At 41.7% G+C, this 18,210-nt stretch overlaps 1 protein-coding gene across 1 annotated transcript in view; it reads left to right on the top strand.

Moving 5' to 3' along the window:
- Positions 1-17,672, top strand: part of LOC117821065 (prickle-like protein 2) — a 49,149-nt gene extending 31,477 nt beyond the window's left edge. Inside the window, exons 3-10 of the mRNA XM_034695087.1 lie at positions 6,868-7,052; positions 11,235-11,348; positions 11,560-11,697; positions 12,156-12,359; positions 13,619-13,805; positions 14,536-14,690; positions 14,783-15,584; positions 15,673-17,672. Coding sequence (XP_034550978.1) covers positions 6,921-7,052; positions 11,235-11,348; positions 11,560-11,697; positions 12,156-12,359; positions 13,619-13,805; positions 14,536-14,690; positions 14,783-15,584; positions 15,673-16,634 — 2,694 coding nt within the window. The 5' untranslated portion in view covers positions 6,868-6,920 and the 3' untranslated portion in view covers positions 16,635-17,672. The remainder of the gene's footprint in view (positions 1-6,867; positions 7,053-11,234; positions 11,349-11,559; positions 11,698-12,155; positions 12,360-13,618; positions 13,806-14,535; positions 14,691-14,782; positions 15,585-15,672) is intronic.
- Positions 17,673-18,210: the final 538 nt, after the last annotated feature.

Below are 18,210 nucleotides of genomic sequence, written 5' to 3'. Positions count from 1 at the left end.
AGCAGAATGTCAAAACAACTTGCTCAAATTAAAAAAGATAACAAGATTTTTATTCTCCCAAGAAGATGTCATTCTTTTTGCAATCCCTAGCACCGGAGCCATAGGATGGCAACCCTAAAATCAGCCATGATGTTACTGTTGTAAATTAAGATCTCACTGTGGTTCAAAGGTCAAATACTGAGAAAAAAACTGATAAAGCAAAGACAGATGTTTGCACTGATTGAAGATGAGATGTTCAGCAGAGGCCAGAGAGTCAGCGCTCTTTATTTCAGCTGTTCACTCGTCCAGGTAATTTCACTGATTAGTTCCTCCAATCAGGGAGAAAGAGTATTGATTTGTCTGAAAGACTTCAAGCAATGTCTTGGTCATTTAAGACCCAGGACTGACTGCACCTGCCTCAGACTTTTACACTGTCAATAACAAGATGCTGATCCTTTCACACCTCTGGTCTAAAACACCTGACCCATCCCTGAATCGACCGCCAGTGACTGATTCATTTAAAGGTAACATATCATGCAAATCGACTTTTTAATGGTTCTCTACCTGAAACGTGTCCCTGGCGTGTCTACAAACCCCCCCAAAATGAAAAAAATCCATTCTGCCCGTTTCGATCTCTCCACCTTTCTGTAAATGTGTGCTGAAACGAGCCGTTTTAGATTTCCGTGTTTTTGTTACGTCACAACGACATCCGGTCTGTAACGGAAGTCAGAGCTCGGAGCTTGTTCAGCCCATAGACCGTATAAAATACAACTCAACCCCTCCTCCGTTTTTCATTCCCTGTGCACGTGTGCTAACGAGGAGCTTAGGAGGGAGGCATGCTAGTTGTAGGCTCTTAATAAACACAAAGGTAGGTTTTACTCCCCACGTCTACAGATTTGAAGATCTAGTGGATGATTTTTATTTACCATGGATAAGTGCTAGCGCTAGTTAGCATAGCCACATAACTACATGTTCGTAGCTGTGTACCAAGACACACGTCGACATACTGACAAATAAAACAACAAGAAACACTAAATCTGTGACCAGTGGTTCAGAAAGGTCCTGCTGCAGGACCTGCTCCTCTATGTCAGGATCAGATTCTGGATCAAATTCAGAGGGTTGAAGTAACGCGGGTCTGTGAGCAGCCGTGTATATTCAGACATGTAAACATTAGATCAATGTGCTGGACTGCCGAGGGCACATCCACTTCCTGAGGAGGCGTGGTCAGAGAGAAAACAGCCTGTTCTGAGCAGGGCTGAAAAAGAGAGTTTTTCAGGCATGTTAAAACCTGATTTCAAAGTGTTTTTTTGAGCATAAACTTTAAATACATGTTTTGGGGACCTCCTGGCCCAATATATTTTGGTGAAAAGAGCGTAATATGTCACCTTTAATATTTCACTTTCCAACATTTTACATTTCGCAAAAGGAACATATAGGACATTAAATTCTAAAACGTAGTTCTTCTTATACATTTTTTATTGATCTGGTTATTTTGAAGTTCATGTATTAAAAAGAGAACTGATTCTCCTCTTGATTTACAAAATTCAGTCGTCAGGGCACAGCTCTCGAGATGTAGGAGTGTTTACCAAAGCAAATTTATGTGGCTGGAACACACAAGTGCTTACTGCCAGGAACAAAACCAAATTACAAAAATGTAGATAATTGCAGCACAAAAACAACTGAAATATCCTCCCTGGAGCGTGAATTGCCTAAAGTATGCCTCCTCCAGGGAACAGAAGTTCACAACTCATCTCTCCTCTCTCCTCATGTTGCCGGGGAAGAACAGAGGAGCGTGTTATGACTAACCATGTCGGCCTGGCAAGTGTGTATTACATCAAAAAGTCACACACTCATCAGCAGCCTTCTGTACCAGCTCAATGTGCATTCGGTCAGAAGTTTGGCTGTAAACTACAGCCCATTACGTTGGAACAGTTTGACACCCGAGCTGCGTCTTTGTTTAACAATGCACAGTAGAGACTTACAGTACATCTTAACAAGCAGGGTGTGAAGGGACCATTAATCGAAGCGCTCGTGCACAAAGCAGCGCTGTCATTCCCCTCTTTCTAACAGCGTGTGTGAAAAATGAATATCACATGCTTCACAGTCGTTCTCATGCCGACAAAAGTAAGATTAGTCTCACTTGTTTTCTAACAAAACAACAAATTGGCTGCTTAATCATTCCTATTTCTAGTGTCTCTACCTTGCTCCTTATAACATCACATACATTTGTGAACAGCTGATTCTGGTTGTGTGTATGCTAGCACTGTTTTGCATTCACAACACTGTGGCTCCAGTCTTACCTGGAAAAGAGCTTATTAAAGTGTACCTTTTTTCAATCGACCGTCTTTAAACTTGATTTATTTTAGGGGATATTATGACAAAGAAAAAAATGAAAATTTAAAAATGAATGGAGTCAAAGGATGAGATATCTGAAGTCAGAAAGGCTGAACTCAACAAGCTACTTTGAAGTCCTCCCATAGCAAAACCTGGCACTTTTCTCCTTCCTCTCATTTCAAACCAGTACAAATGTTCTGCAGCGACTAGTTTCCTTGATGGATATTAAATTCAGACTATCTGACTAGTTTAAGGTAAGAAAAGACAAAGGACACAGTCAAAATTCAGCAAAATTGATTCAACAAGGCAAACATGATCACAGGTCTGCGCAAATTGTGACATAATGGTTTGCTGTGGCTAAAATTAGAAGAGTTAGAACCCCCAGCCTCCAGTCCTCCTTGCAGGAAACACATAGTTCCACATTACGTTATCTCAATTTATTTAGATCAAAATACTGCCCTAAATGCAAAATGCTGCTAGGTGCCATTAACCAGAGTTACAGCAGCTGCTAGTGGTGGGTGGCTAGCTACAGCCAGAACAAAATATATGATTGCCGCTTCGAGCCTACAGTAAAAAATATATTAATAATTAGTTTAACTGTAATTCTGGTGCCAACTATCAAGGGTGACGCCGCTTATGGTGCATTTCAACCAAGAGTTCTGGGGTCTTTTGGCCCCCAGAACTACTTTACCCTGAACTAAAAGGTTCTGTGCCCCCACTGTAGACCTGGGTAGATTGTGCAAATCCGGCCAGTGACATATGGAGGGGGGAAAAGTAAATGCACTACACCACCAGACCAGTAGAGAGCAGTAAAACAAAGACGAATGCCTTTCATCACAGATGACACCAAAGAAGCAGACGGACAGGCAGGTATCATTATGAGCAACACAACTGTTAGCCTGTTAGCATGGAAGATACTCAGCTGGCGCTGATTTAGATCGTGCTATATTTTTCTTCATCACAGATGGATTCACTGAATCAACACGTGAGAGGAGATAAGCTCGAGTAGCAAAGATTTTTCAACACGGCTTTAAAATCCTTTTTAACTCAAAAAGCTGCGGCAGAGATTGGACGGTGTTTTGGTTTAAACAGCGACCCTGTTAACTGCCGACTTTCAGCCGGATGCAGCCATCATGAACGTCTTTAAATGATCATCTATTACTCAACTGATGAGGATGTTTTTGAAATCTTAATAAAAAAAACTGTTTGCATTCCCAGGAACTCTGTCTTTGTTTCAACAGCTGTGTAAACTCCAGCTTACAGGGTCACTTTTAAAACAGTAACACTGGAAGACACATTCGCACTGGGTTTAGAGAAGATAACTGTTACAAGCTGCTAAATCAAGTAAATCACAGCTTCTTCCTTTTTGAAAAGTAAACACAAATACAAAACAGATAGAACAAACTAAAGAAAGAGTAATCAAGTGAATCCCAGATGTGTGTAATGTTATTGTGGATGGCAGGCGGAATAAACACACTGCGGTTAATCTACCAATCAGACACGTTCAGTATTGCAGGCCCTGCCCCCGAAAGCCGGTCCTCTGAAAAGTACTACCTCTCAAGCAGGAGCTTTTCAGGGGGGAGATTATGTACCCCTGAACTAAAGTTAGACCCTGGGTCCAACGGTCGAAACACACGTAGTTCTGGGTTAAAGTTCCTCTGGTCGAAAAACGCATTTAATTGCTCATTTGATTAAATGTGTACATCCGCTCTGACTACAGTTTTCAGTTTTACATGCATTATTTGGCTAGCTCGCTAGGAGCTTATGCAAAATAGAAGATGTGTTAAAATACCATTATTAAGCTGCAGAAGAAATATTTTTCCTCTTTCGACAATTGCCCTATCTGTTTTTTTCCCATAGTTCGCTCTTCATGCCAAGCTAGGCTTAACCCAACCAATTAAATTCATCAGTAAGATGTGCTCAGTACTTGCAGAACTAAGACAAAATCCTAAAGCTGAACGGACTATACTGAATCATATTTAATTGCTCTAAAGCTCCTCTTGCTGCTTACTGGAATTGCTGTTGCTGATTGATCGGTGACTCACGCTGTGTTACTTTGTTGTTCAGAGCTAACAGTTGCATCTATAAAATGAGGGAAAAAATAAAGATCTAAACATTCTGCTGCAGATTGATGCTTATTTACAGGCAAGATGTTATATGTTAATTGCTAAATTTGAAAGCGTATTTTTTACTGTTGTATAGCTCCAGGCTAGCTTGCTTCTCCGTTGCAAATTTGGCTAGGCTAAGCAAACCGACTTCATCCTGCTTTATTTTTAATACAAAGACATGAGTGTATGAATCTTCTACTCCTACTGTCAGCCAGATGACAAACAAGCACACTTATGTGATGTCAAACCATTGCTATACCAAATGGACTAATACATATCAGCGAAATGGTCTAGAATTACCATCCCTGAGCGATAGTCTTATCGAACATATTTGCTGAAGACAAACATTAGTGGAGCTTTAGCAAAGAAATATCTAGGTAATTAAAACAAATAACAACTTACCTCTGCAGCCAAAGCTTCAGGCTGCAGTCCTCTCAGCAGGCCTCCTCTTGCTCAGCCTCCAAAAACTAATGAAGAACAGCCTCAGGCCAGGCTGGAGGCGAAGGGGTTACATACCTGTGATCCATCCACAGAAAGAAATCAGCAGCACCCATCTTAGAGAGATAAACAGTACTCAGCTCTGCTGGATGGAGGCTGACTCACTGGCTCAGTCTGTGGAAATGTCTGCTGTTCCTTGGACACAGCTTAAGCTCTGTTTTCTGATTTTTAATCTGCTGTAGAAACGGTGTTACTGTCTGGAAATGCCAGGAAAGACCTATCTCAGAGTTCAAGGAGAAATCATTTGGAGTCAGAAATGTCAAAGCCTGTTAGCACTTTCTCACCGAACATCATGAGGTGTTGTTTTTGTCAGTCGACTGCTGTGACCTTGATTCATGACCTATAGATGGAGAAAAAAACATCCCATCTGATGTCTCTGTTTCTGTGCTGGAATGACAACTCCATATCAGACAGATTGCACTCTCTGATTACATCACAACAACATGAGACAACTCAATAACCACTATAGAACTTTCAGCTTTGTATTAGCCCCTGACAATGTAATAATCAATGTTTATTTCCTTCTGCTTTACACCAATTAACTCTCTTATCGCTCCACTCATCAGCTTTCAAAATAACATGCCATGACAAGTAAACTCGTTCTTTTCTTGTTGCTGGCTCACTAGATATCATAGTTGCCTGTAAAATGAGTTGCATTTAATTTTGTGGTGGAGGCAATACCTAGTGCTGTTAATTATTTATGTGTCAGTAATGTGCACAGCTGGTTCCCTCTCAAAAGCGAGAGGGAGGAGAAGACTGAATTGATCTCTACTCAGACATTCAAGTGAAGCCATTAATGCAGATAAAGTGTCTGCTGATAATGACGTCTGTGGATTGCATTATTGGCGTGATATTGAGGTGGGCACAGTTAAACTCTGTTCACTGTTATCCTGTTAACAAAGATGTTTACTTCGATAACAGTTAATCCATTAACTCTGTTCAAAATTAACGGAGGGTAACACTAATGTTCCTGTTTAAATCTGTTGAAAGTCCATCGGTCGATTTTGGTGATCTCTTGCTTTTCCTTTGGTGTCATCAGAAGGACTCCTCAGTAATGCCTTGAAAGTTAAAGATGCTTGGTACACACATTCATGTCCACCACATGAAGGTTATTTTAAAACTTTGATTGTCCTGGCACATTTTCCACTTCTGGTATGAAACTTAACCTTAAATCTCTTTTGACAAGCTTTTACCATAGACTGTATAAAATATGGACGTAGTATCCGTGACGTCACCCATCTGTTTGAGGCCAATCGGCTGCAGCAGCCATATTGCTGCTGTGGAGTGAATCTGACATAAAGAGGCGGACTTTGAGCCTCCTAGCCAACAGCTACAGTGTTCCCGCCTGTCAATCAAGTCAGCTGTGCCTCTCATTGGAAGACTCACAATCTCAATATCTTCGAAATTGCCGCGTTAGAAAAAAAAACACCTCCCTACAGTGTGTGCCGATCGAGAAATGAGCTATCCTGACTACACTTGTCTTTGTACCAGGCTGTAAACATGTTTATTTCTGCTGTAAAGATCAGCTTTTTTGAATTGGTGTGTATGTGGTTTCCGGTACTTCCAGAGCCAGCCTCAAGCGGATCCTTGATGAACTGCAGTTTTTAGCACTTCCGCATTGGACTCATATTTTTAGACCGGAGGTTGCCGCTTGGCTTTTGCTTACTTTGTGTCTAATCCTAGCAGTTGTTAGCAAATGTAATGCATGTTTATGTATGTCAGCATGCTCTGTTAGCATTGAGCTCTGTCCCAGTAAGACCCTTGCAGCAGCTTGCATTACCTCAGATTCTTAGACATCATAGGTTGTGGCAGTCCTTTTTCTGCAGATATGGTTCACCTGATGTTTAACCCTGGGAAAAGGAAATCTTACAGTTTACCTCAAGCTTTAGATGCTGACAGGACTACTTTGCATTCACCTTTCACACCATCTTGTCTCCTGTCTCCTCAGGAATACCTGTGTCCACTGAAGGGGTCTGTGCAGTGGAGCATGTTGTGACAGCCATGTCTCTGGAGATGGAAAAGACCATCACCAAGCTGATGTACGACTTCCAGAGGAACTCCACCTCTGATGATGACTCTGGATGTGCCCTGGAGGAGTATGCCTGGGTTCCTCCAGGCCTCAGTCCTGAGCAGGTAAACAAGCTTCACAATCATCCCTTCAAAGCTGCACAGTTACAACACTTTCCTGTCACTCCTCATTGATTCATTAATAATGTTTCTTTTTCAGTTGAGCACAGCCAGACCATTTCAAATTGAAGTGAATTGGTCTGAGGAATAAAACTATTTGGAGGATGAAGTATCTGTGACATTTTCCTAATGATCCTGAGATGGAAAATTAACTGATTTAAAAACAAGACAAGAGATTGTTATTATTTATTTGATCCCCTTCATGGTTGGTTAGCCATTCTGAGGCAGAGAGGAAGGCTGGGTTGACACACAGATCATTTAGACATACTTGTCTGGCGTGAAAGAAAAATAGAAAGGAGCCACAAATTGATTTACTGATTACATTGAAATAAGTACATATTGTCTGAACCACTCTGTTATCATTTATGTGTTCATTTAATTGCATACAATTCCACCCTACATAAAGAAATAAGAAATGGTCTTCACCCAAGTACATTATTTGAACATTATGCTTAAAAAACAAGGAAAAACAAACTGAGGGAAATTTTAAGGACTGTTAAAATGTCATAGTTTGTCATCATATTGTTAACGCTGCTTTTGGTTTTATAGGCCTCGGTTTCTTCTGTGTTCGTGGTGAACACTTGAAAAATGTGAAACCAAAGGAATGAAAGTAATTTGAGTCTGCAAAGCTAATTTGAAATGTGTTTTCACTTCCAGGTTTCCAAATTGCCTGTCAGGACTCATTTGCAGTTAAAATGCCTTTTAATCGCAAGCATGACCAAGCTAATGTAATTAATTATGCACATCCAGAGAAATATGTGTCCTCATCATTTTTTATATTTCCTCTGTTGTTTTTTGCTCCTCCAACATAAGATAACTCTGTTCTTTTCAGCTATTTTGTGGATGAACAAAAGAGCTGTCTTTATTTAGTAAGGGCAGCGCTCTAATACAACAGGCCTCCCCAGGCTCTGTTAACAGATGACAGGCTGGGCTGATAACAGTCATTTCCTTCAGTCAGCCATCTTGACAGGATGTTGAAAGAGGCAGCAGTGTCTCTAATCTAACAGGGGGTGAAGGCAATTGTAGCTGCCTGTTGCTTTTTTAATATACTTGATGTGATGATTTTCAGACCTACCATTTGGGGTTTTCTTTCTGCACAATGTCATTAATGTGACTTGCATTGACAACACTTCAAGTAACACAGTTCATGGAGCCATCAGGTCTGAAAAATCCCAAGTTTTAACTACATTTAAGTGACAAAGGGCTCATCTTCTTGGCTTGTTGACCAATTTCTTCCCAAATATTCTGACAATAAATGTTCCTGACTGTAGTGCCTCTGGCTGATCTGTGAACTACTGATCACCTCTGACCTATTTTCTAGCACTCTCTCAGCAAACTCTCTGTAAACACTGTTTTACTCTTCTATAATACTCCACTGTGAAAAAAACAACACTCTGTTGGCGTCCACTCAAATTCTGTTCAGAGCTGGGAAAGTTCTGGTTAGATATAACCTTTAATGAATATCTCTATGGGATAGACAAGGGTTCTCTGAATATAATTTTATACATTTAAAGCTCCTGTAAGGAATTTTCAGTTTGTTTCAAATTTGGCACACAGTACATCTTATTTCTTTACTTATTGTAATCTGTACACGTGTAAGTTATACAACATTTTTTTTCTTCTAAAAAAATTCTCATACTCCTTTCTATTAATAGTCAACCTTTAGCGATCTTTGCAGTTGGAAATGTAAAATAGGGCTGCTTCTGCAGCATGTCATTTATTTATTAATGTATAAAAACAAAACAGAAATAACCTTCATTGTGAATAATGGTCTCATTTATCTTTCTAAGTCATTTTGAGACAACAGTTTTAATTACAGTCTATGTCATTACCAGCTCCAAACTCCACACATAGTTGAAATCAGAAGTCAGGAAGACCCACAGTCCATCAACATTAAAACAGGAAACAACAATCTTGGTAAAACATTTTAAAAGCTAAATTATTGATAATTTACGAGGATTTTTTGCTGGTTTTCATAGTTGTATATAATAGTTAGCAGTATTAAGGTCTGGGACAAATTCCCCCAAGGGGTCAAAAAAGTTAATATTGTATCGTATTGTATTGTATGGTATCGTATCCTATTGTGTTTTACATTTTGCATTCTTTATTGAAATAAAATAATAAAAAAAAGAAGCAGTATTTTATAATGGGCTATGGTAAATAGCCAAGCCGGAAACCACTATTTGATTACTCTGCAAAATCACTGCAGATTAATTGTTAACACTAATGAGTGTTTGTTCCAGGCCAACATTACTTTCCAATCTTGTAGTTCAAAAAACTAATGAACTACTGAGTAAGGTAGAGTTTAATTTGTTTTTGCAGCACAATAAACAAAGAACAAATCCAGTAGAATGTTCACTCCCTTGTAAAGCTTACTTGTGTCCTTTCAATCTCTCCTGATTTTTAAGATTCTGGCGAAAAGTTCATCATCTAAAACAATCCTGACTTTGAAATTGGCATATGGTTTGGTGTCATCCTCCACATTGTAGATTTAATCAAGTGGGTGGGTCAGAGAGAAAGTGACACATTTCCCTTTCCTTTCACTCTCCCCCCAATGATTATGGAAAATGGATCACAACAACTTGAACAGAATAGATCTTTACACCGCACTGAAAACAAGACCACTTTGTGTCAACGGCTATTTTGCAGAAAATCACAGACGAGTGACAAGATTGCTTTCTGCTGTTTGAGTGTTTAGAAATCAGGCTTTTCTCCTTTTCCCCCTGCTAACATGCAAATACAATAGAAGGTTGAAGCCATGGCTACAGAGTGCTGCTGCGTCATGAATTCTAATGTTGATACAAGTATGGGTAACTAAGACTTCCTCAAAGCACTGTGAATATTAGCTGTTAAAAGTTCAAACAATCTGATGCTGTTCAAGGATGTGTCAGCAGCAGCAGCAGCAGCAGCAGCACAGAGCTGATTGTAAATCCCAGGCACTAATTTCCAAGGGCAGAGATATTCGAGGGTCGAGCAAAAACAAATTGTATTTGCATGAGGACCACGGTAATTTGTTTCAAAAGTAACTTCAATCAATTTATGTAGGCCTGTCGTCGTGAATAAAATAAATACGGTAGCCTAAACTGTCCAAAAAGTTCTCGAACCCATAAAACTGCAAATGTCAGTTGTTCTATGAAACTTAGAGTAAGTGTAATGGTATTATTCTAACTAACTTCATATATTTTCAAGCAAATGTGGGTTTTTTTTTCATTAAACCTAATAAAACAGTTCTTGTTTCACAATATCAATGAAAGCAGTCTTATATTAATGCTCTAAGATAAGTTATAAAACCACATGGCCCCTAGTGTTCCCCACAACCAACGCGTGAAGATAGATGGGGGCAGATGGGCAGCGAGGTTATCAAGCAGGCACCTCCATCCACCAGCATTTTTATTAAGCTAGGTCTACCACACTTCAGGGAGGCTCAACAGTTAGCTCCAGTGTCCCCGAACCACCCCTCCATGCTAGCTCTCACCTCCCACAATACCCACACACTAACATACACAAGAAAAGAAAGGAGAGTCTGTAGAGAGCTGTCAGGGAAGGCCAAGCCAGGGCGAGAAGCCTGCCGAGCCCCCCCATGTTAGACTGTATGCTCTACCTACACCTACTCTCCCATTTTTATGAGGGATGAGAGGAGAGGAGAGGAGAGAGAAAACAGAGACGAGTCTGTAGAGAGATGTTCGGTTTAACCACATGCTAGAGAGACATTTTTCTTCTTCTTTACTATGCAGTATTGTGCTTTGTTTCCTGGTGTTGGCACAATATTATAGTACATCATGTGCCTCCAAATGTTATTAAGTCATAGTATAGAAACTATGTAAATAGGTTCTGTCCTTTCTCTGAAAAATAACAAATACAATACTCTTGTGACAGTCAGCTGTGATACTGTGCTGTCCTCCTCGATTTTCCAGCCCCAGCTGCTTAGTTAGCATAGAACCAGATATCAACATGAATGAATGCTAATGTTGTTCCACATCTGCTGAGTGTGTAAATACAGGATGCCAAACCTGGCTTCAACTTCTTCTGTGCATTAATGTTACTGTTTCTTTGAAAATGTCCCTCAAGGTTTAACCCTTAAATACTTCAAAACAGTATTAACTGTACATTTGATGTTGCTTGTTTCAGGTGCATCAGTATTACAACTCCCTACCTGAAGAGAAGGTCCCTTACATAAACAGCCCTGGAGAGAAATTTCGCATCAAACAGCTGCTGCATCAGTTGCCACCACATGACAATGAGGTAAACCAGCAAAGCCAGTGTCATACTTATACACACACTGCTTCTGTTTGTGCGTTTATGGTCCTACAATCAGGAAGCCTACCAGTGTTTATGAACCTTGAAAGCTTTTTAAAATATTTTATGGTGACGCACTTTGTGATGCTGTATACACAAACTTCACTTGCTACTTACTTCCCCGTGAAGATGCCTGACCATGTGTCATGTCGTTCAGGTGCGTTATTGTAACGCGATGGTTGAGGACGAGAAACGAGAGCTGAAGCTCTTCAGCAACCAACGGAAGAAGGACAATTTGGGAAGAGGCAATGTCCGTCCTTTTCCTCTCACCATCAATGGGGCTATTTGTGACAAGGTAAAATTAGCAACCCTCCCTCCATCCTCTTATGTCCTCTTATCCTCTATTTCACTTACAGGAGATATCAATGAGCCTTTTTAGAGCTTTAAAGGGCTTTTTTTCCTCCAGAAATTTCATTTTCTGTTCCATCTGTATAAATCAGCTCATTTATTTTAATACTCTCTGCTTTGCTGCCTGGGATCTTTGATGTTTATCAGATAGATGAAACTCAGATAAACAAGAAAACATTTTAATCTTGGAAAGAAAATGTTTATTCCAAGTATCATCTTTCTCTGTCTCTTCACTTCTTACAGTTTGTTTTCATCTTTTTCTCTACTTTGTCCTCCTCCCTCACAATATGCCTTTTCTTTCCTGACTTTGATTTACTTTCCTTGTCTTTCTACCCCTCTCATCTAATCTAATTTCTTCTTCCCCGCTTTCCTCTCTTTCCTTTCCCCTCCTCTCCTCCTCCACAGTGTGGTGGTCAGATAAACGGAGGAGACATAGTGGTTTTCGCCGCACGGGCAGGTCATGGACAATGCTGGCACCCTCACTGCTTTGCTTGCAGCATGTGTGAAGAGCTGTTGGTAGATCTCATCTACTTCTATCAGGACGGAAAGGTCTTCTGTGGCCGGCACCACGCTGAGAGGCTGAAGCCCCGCTGCTGTGCCTGTGATGAGGTGCGCCTGTTTGGGTCTGGAACCCTTCAGGGTTGGAAAAGGCTGAATGGTTCATAGCTCAGAGATTTGGACTTGGTTTAAACTGGTCTGGAGAGAAAATATGTTTCCGTTTTCATGCCATGTCTCAGAAAGTCTGCTTGTTATCTAATTATAATGTGAGACGAGCACGCTGAGATAGTAATAATATTTCTGTAGTCACTGTTTAGTACACAACATGAAGTCTGGTAAGGTTTGATTATTTCAAGAAGAATGAGGGAAATGGCCCAGGCATTAAGTTTTATTATCCTGGGAGGTCTTCTTCTTTTACACAATTACTTGTATGTAACTTGACTCAGAAATACTTTTTTTTTACCATTTATATACAAACCTACATGAAACAACACCATGACTTCTGCTAGCTGGTGGTCATAGAGGACAGTGAGAAAGGCAATTTTTAAAGATTTGTATTTTTAACCTTCCTGTTATGTTCGTTTCTCGAGAACAGCAATAATGTTCCAAGGTCAACTTGACCCAGAGAATATACAATTATCCAAAAGTGTCAGAACCAAAAAAAATCCCAATGAACATGTTTTTAATCTCAATATTTACTCCATTACTAACCATTTAAATCAATATTTAGTCCAATGGTGTTCTTTTATTCTCACAGATCATGGATAACTCACTCGTTTTTTATGAAAATTCATGTTAAAACAATTTTTAATGTACATTGGAAAGACCTAAATATCAACACAATAGTTTTACATGGCATGCATTTTTGTTTATTTTATTTTAAATTTTGAATTAAATTTTTTTATGAAGTGATTTTAAAATGGGTCAATTTGACCTGCAACATAACAGGAGGGTTAAAATCAGTAACATGCATTTTAAAAGTAATGAAATACATGTTTGATTGAAAACCAATTATAGAGGTTAATGGTATAAAAATATAAGTGTGATGTTAATTCATCTCTAGGATTAACCAAAAAAAATTGTTAAGAGAAAATACCCATGTGGTTGAAATGTCAACATCTTACTGATGCAAGAAACATGTAATGACATGTAATCAAAAAGATACCACTTCATTTAACGGGTCTTTGAGTTAAAAGGATAAGAACCAGTGTCCTGGGGAAACATTAAAATATTCTGAAATAATGAGCCAATGATGAGACAGTGAAGCTCCCAAACGTCATCACTCAATTAACATTAACTCATGCCCTCAATTCAACTTCATGGTATCTCTGAATATCCTCATTGATTAACGCAATGTCTGGGTCACGCAGATAATCTTTGCTGATGAATGCACCGAGGCAGAGGGCAGGCACTGGCACATGAAGCACTTCTGCTGCTACGAGTGTGAGACCGCCCTCGGAGGCCAGCGCTACATCATGAAGGACGGACGGCCACACTGCTGCAACTGCTTCGAGTCTCTTTATGCAGAGTACTGTGATGCATGTGGGGAGCACATAGGTACGGCACGTTTCTACTCCTGGCTTATTTCCGCTGCTGAAAGTCCTCTAGGATACTTAACTGATACCAAAACACACTGACATGTGTAACAGCCATTTATTGTAAGCATGGGTGTTATCAGTTGTGTGTGCCACAGCTGTGGGGAGGCGGAGTCAGTGCAGTGAGATGTGGCTGGTTATTATCATCAAGAGCCCCAGTAACAGTGAAAGAGTGTGTTTCAGAGGATGCTCCCATGTTGTATCCAGATGGGGGCTGTGAAAGATGATTACTTCCCCTAGCTGGGGAGCAGGGTTGGTGAAATATATTCACACTATCTTGCAAATTGAGTGATCATGCAAGGGCTTATGATCATTCTTGTTCTCCTTTAGGAGAGGGAAAGCTCTGTTTGTGCTTTTAACATCTCAGCATTACAGGTATATCTCACCAAAATGAGCTTAACCTTCTCTCTAATGGCTTAAATCAAACTGCAGGTTGTGTTCTTTACCTGACCAGACTTAATAGAGTATCACTTTTACTCCCATAGTTGGAGATAACTGCAATCACATTATCATAATTAGGCTGTTTAAGCTGGACCCCTTGTGTATTTAATGATTATTTTGTTTCTGGTGCCTTAGAAATTAATTTTCCGGGGCACCAGTTCAGTTCAGGAGTTGTACCCCATGTGCAGAGGCCGACAGTGTTCCCCACTCTGTCTCATTTTCTGTTTCTTCTTTTTCCCCTCCTACCAAAGGTATTGACCAAGGCCAAATGACGTATGATGGCCAGCACTGGCACGCAACTGAGGAGTGTTTTTGCTGTGCCCAATGCAAGCGCTCTCTGTTGGGCCGCCCCTTCCTGCCAAAGCAGGGGCAGATCTTCTGCTCACGATCCTGCAGTGCCGGGCAGGTGGGTTACAAAGAACACAACATTATTGAGGTTTTGTAAAAACTGTGTCCTCTTAAACTACTTCACTAATCTGTTTTATTTTGACTCATCAGGATCCAGATGAGTCTGACTCCTCAGACTCCGCCTTCCAAAGCGCCCGTTCTCGTGAATCCCGCCACAGCACAAAGATCGGGAAAAAGGAGCGCAGAAACGTTGAACAGGAACGGAGGAGTGGGGAGGCACGGCAGTCAGCTCCACCGCCTATGCCTGATCGTCTGTCCGCTGAAAGTGATCCTCTGTCTGGACAGATGGACCGTTTAAGCCTCTCATCTAGCCAGACCCCTAGCAGGACACCTAACCGCACACCCAGTCGCACTCCGAGCCGTGCCCCAAGCCTTAACCAGGTGTGGATGAGCCGGGATGACCCCTATGTCCCTGCTGCCTATGAGGCCCCCCAGCAGGCACCCTCCCCCACACCAGCACCTATACATCTGCTGGGTCAGTGCAACCTCAGGCAGGGCTACAATCCCAATGCTAACGCTCATCCTCCACCTCAGAATCCCACCAATCAAGTGAAGAGGCCTGATTCCTGGGGGAAGGAACAAGGCAACACCAAGAGGACCCCTATGGCTGCTCTGAGGGGCCACTCCTTCAATGAAAATTGGACCCACCTCAGCCAGGATGAATTCAGGCCCAATAAGCTACGCACCCAGATGAGCTTCAATGAGATGTCCAGCCATAACCAGGGCATCTCTGACAAGAGGAGCATCAGCCTGCATGGATTCCAGAGAGACAGCAGACCTCCACTGACCAGGAGGAACCCAATCAATGCCATGAGCTTCAATGAGCCCCTCACTCCTCTAGAGCAGACTCCCCGTGGATCCATGGACTCCATCACTATGTCCAATGCTACAGGTAACTTGATCTAAATGATACAGTATAATACAATATGAAGTAATGCTAAATGATAAGAAAATCTAAAACTTGTTCATTTTTTTAGCAGGTAACTCTCTGGACGGGGGCAGCAAGAGGCAGGAGCATTTGTCTCGGTTCTCCATGCCCGACCTGAGCAAAGACTCAGGTGTGAATGTATCTGAAAAAAGCAACATGGGCACCCTCAGCTCCTCAGTGCAGTGCCACAGCACAGAGTCGCTGTCCTCTTCTCGCCCCTACAACAATAACATGTACACTCAACTGAGAGTTGGCTATCCGCTGCAGTACTGGGACGGCCAACAACCCCTGGGTTTTGAAGATAAAGGTCGTGTCGGGGTGATGGGCAGCAGTGGAAACTTGCGGATGGCTCCCATGAGTGACAGAATGCCCCGCAGACGCATTACTACACAAGAATCCTTCTCTCAGCAACAGCAACCACCACCAAGACGCCGCAAACACCACCGCGGAAACCACGGTAATGGGCAGCACCGCAGTGGCCGCCACCACAAACGCTCTCGCCGCTCCCGTTCTGACAATGCTTTGCACCTTGTGGCGGACCGACCTGCTCAGATGATAGAGCTGCCCTATCGCCGTGTCCAGGAGGATTATGATCGCTTCCCCGCTGGTAATGCTGCTCGGGAGTTACTTGGTCTGGAGCTGGGGGGTTACAGGCAGCAGCCGCCGCACCGGCCTTGCCCCCGCACCACTTCTGATCTCACCCTGCAGAATGCTGGCTGGCAGCCTGCGGGGCTTGGTGGGCCATGCTGGGGTGACAACTACATGGAGGCCGCTGACCCCTGGTGCTCCAGCTGCTCCTCTTCTTCTGAGTCAGAGGGAGATGAGGGTTATTTCCTGGGTGAACCAATCCCTCGGCCAGTGCAGCTTTGCTACATCAACAATGAGGAGCTGCGCCATCGCTACAGCCCCTCTGGGATAGGCGGTCATCACGGACCTCTGCCTCTGCACGGACCCATTCACGGCCAGATGCAAACCCGCCAGAGGAGGAAGAGCAAAAACTGCATTATTTCCTAGATTCAGAGCAAAGAGATGGTCAGGGATGAAAAGGGAAGTGACAGAGATATGAGAGAGAGAGAAAGAGAGAGAGAGAGAGGGAGAGAGAAGGAGACAGTTAAGGCAACAGAGAGGTGGAACAGAGGGAGTGGGAAGGTGAGGGTGAGACAGTTGACAGTGAGAGTGTATAAAGAGAGTGTTTGCGTGTGTGTTTGTGTGTCACTGTGTGTCAGTGTGTGTTAGGGTCGAAGAGAAAAGGCCTATTTATGTACTTGTGAGCTTACACAACTCTACATCAGGTAGTGTTTGTGTACACCTACACAGAATGATCTAATCACAAGAGGAAGCTCAGCTGGCTTACACAACAGGAATGTTTACAATGGTAGAAATCAAGTCCTCTGATGGTACCAGGAAGCACCGATGAAACCGACCACTGAACATGCTGTGGTCAAGGAAAATAAGATATGCGTGCTTGTCTTTGCGTGTTGTGGACAAACCAGAAATCGTGTTGGGATAGTGAAAGTCACGTGCTAGATTCCAAGCTATGTCATTGTTTACCTCAGTGGAATCCAAATGCTGCTGGAATATAGTGTTGGCCTGTTATCACCTTGTACAAATAGTCTGTTGAACTTTGTGCTCTACATAGCCAGCTCTCTCCATGCTTAACCAAGGACGGAGAGCCAGACAGCCTCTGCTCCTTGACCATTCAGGCACAGTAACGTCAGGTATGGTCCCGTTTTCTCTTCTGCAACATGCTTTGTATTTTAAGAGTTACCTATAGATGATTAAGTATAATTAAATAATAGTGCAAACAATAATAATAATACAATTGCAAATAATAATTATTATAATATTAAAGAATAATACCTGTTACATTTATATATAATAATAAACTTAATAAAATAATGGTTGTAGTAATGTAAATGTTATGTACATATTGTCTTAAATATTTATATATTTTGTAACTAAAGAATCATTATTTGTATAACATAATGTAGAGATAGGGAGACTTGCATGTTGATTTGTTGTCGTTGTCTCATACTGAAAATAAAGTGGACTTCATCGAACAACCAGCGTGACCCATATTCGGACTACACACACTTCCTGAGCACTTATGTGTATGCAGAGGGAAAAAATCAAAAGGTACATTGAAAAAAAGTTCCATTATGTTTTTCATATTACAATTCCCTTTTCAGACCGACATTTCACACATCACAGCAGTACAGCACGGGGGAAAAGAATGTCACTGCCTGGGCTATTAATTGCCCCGGTCAGCCATGCCAGTGAGCCTACACAATGTTAGGACTTTGGAAACTGCGATTTCCCTGCCATAACATGTCAGATCATTTATGAAAGAGTTCCATTGCCCCACAATTCACTGCACAAGGCAAATGGGGTAGTTGCCTACAGGAGCAAGAATCAACAACCTTGGAGTGTGTCTGAGTCCAAAAAACGGGAGTTACTTGATTTTGCTGGTATTCGGTCAAAAATGAAACAATGAAGTTATGAGGCGTATTAATGGTAGCAAGACATTTCACGGTTACAAGGACAGAACCGCTAAGAGCTATCCCAGCTAGTGCTGAAAATCAATGTCAAG

The sequence above is a fragment of the Notolabrus celidotus genome, chromosome 11 (assembly GCF_009762535.1).
Source record: "Notolabrus celidotus isolate fNotCel1 chromosome 11, fNotCel1.pri, whole genome shotgun sequence".
NCBI lineage: Eukaryota > Metazoa > Chordata > Actinopteri > Labriformes > Labridae > Notolabrus > Notolabrus celidotus.
Note: the sequence above shows the minus strand (reverse complement) of the source record. Positions and strands in the feature narration are given on the sequence as shown.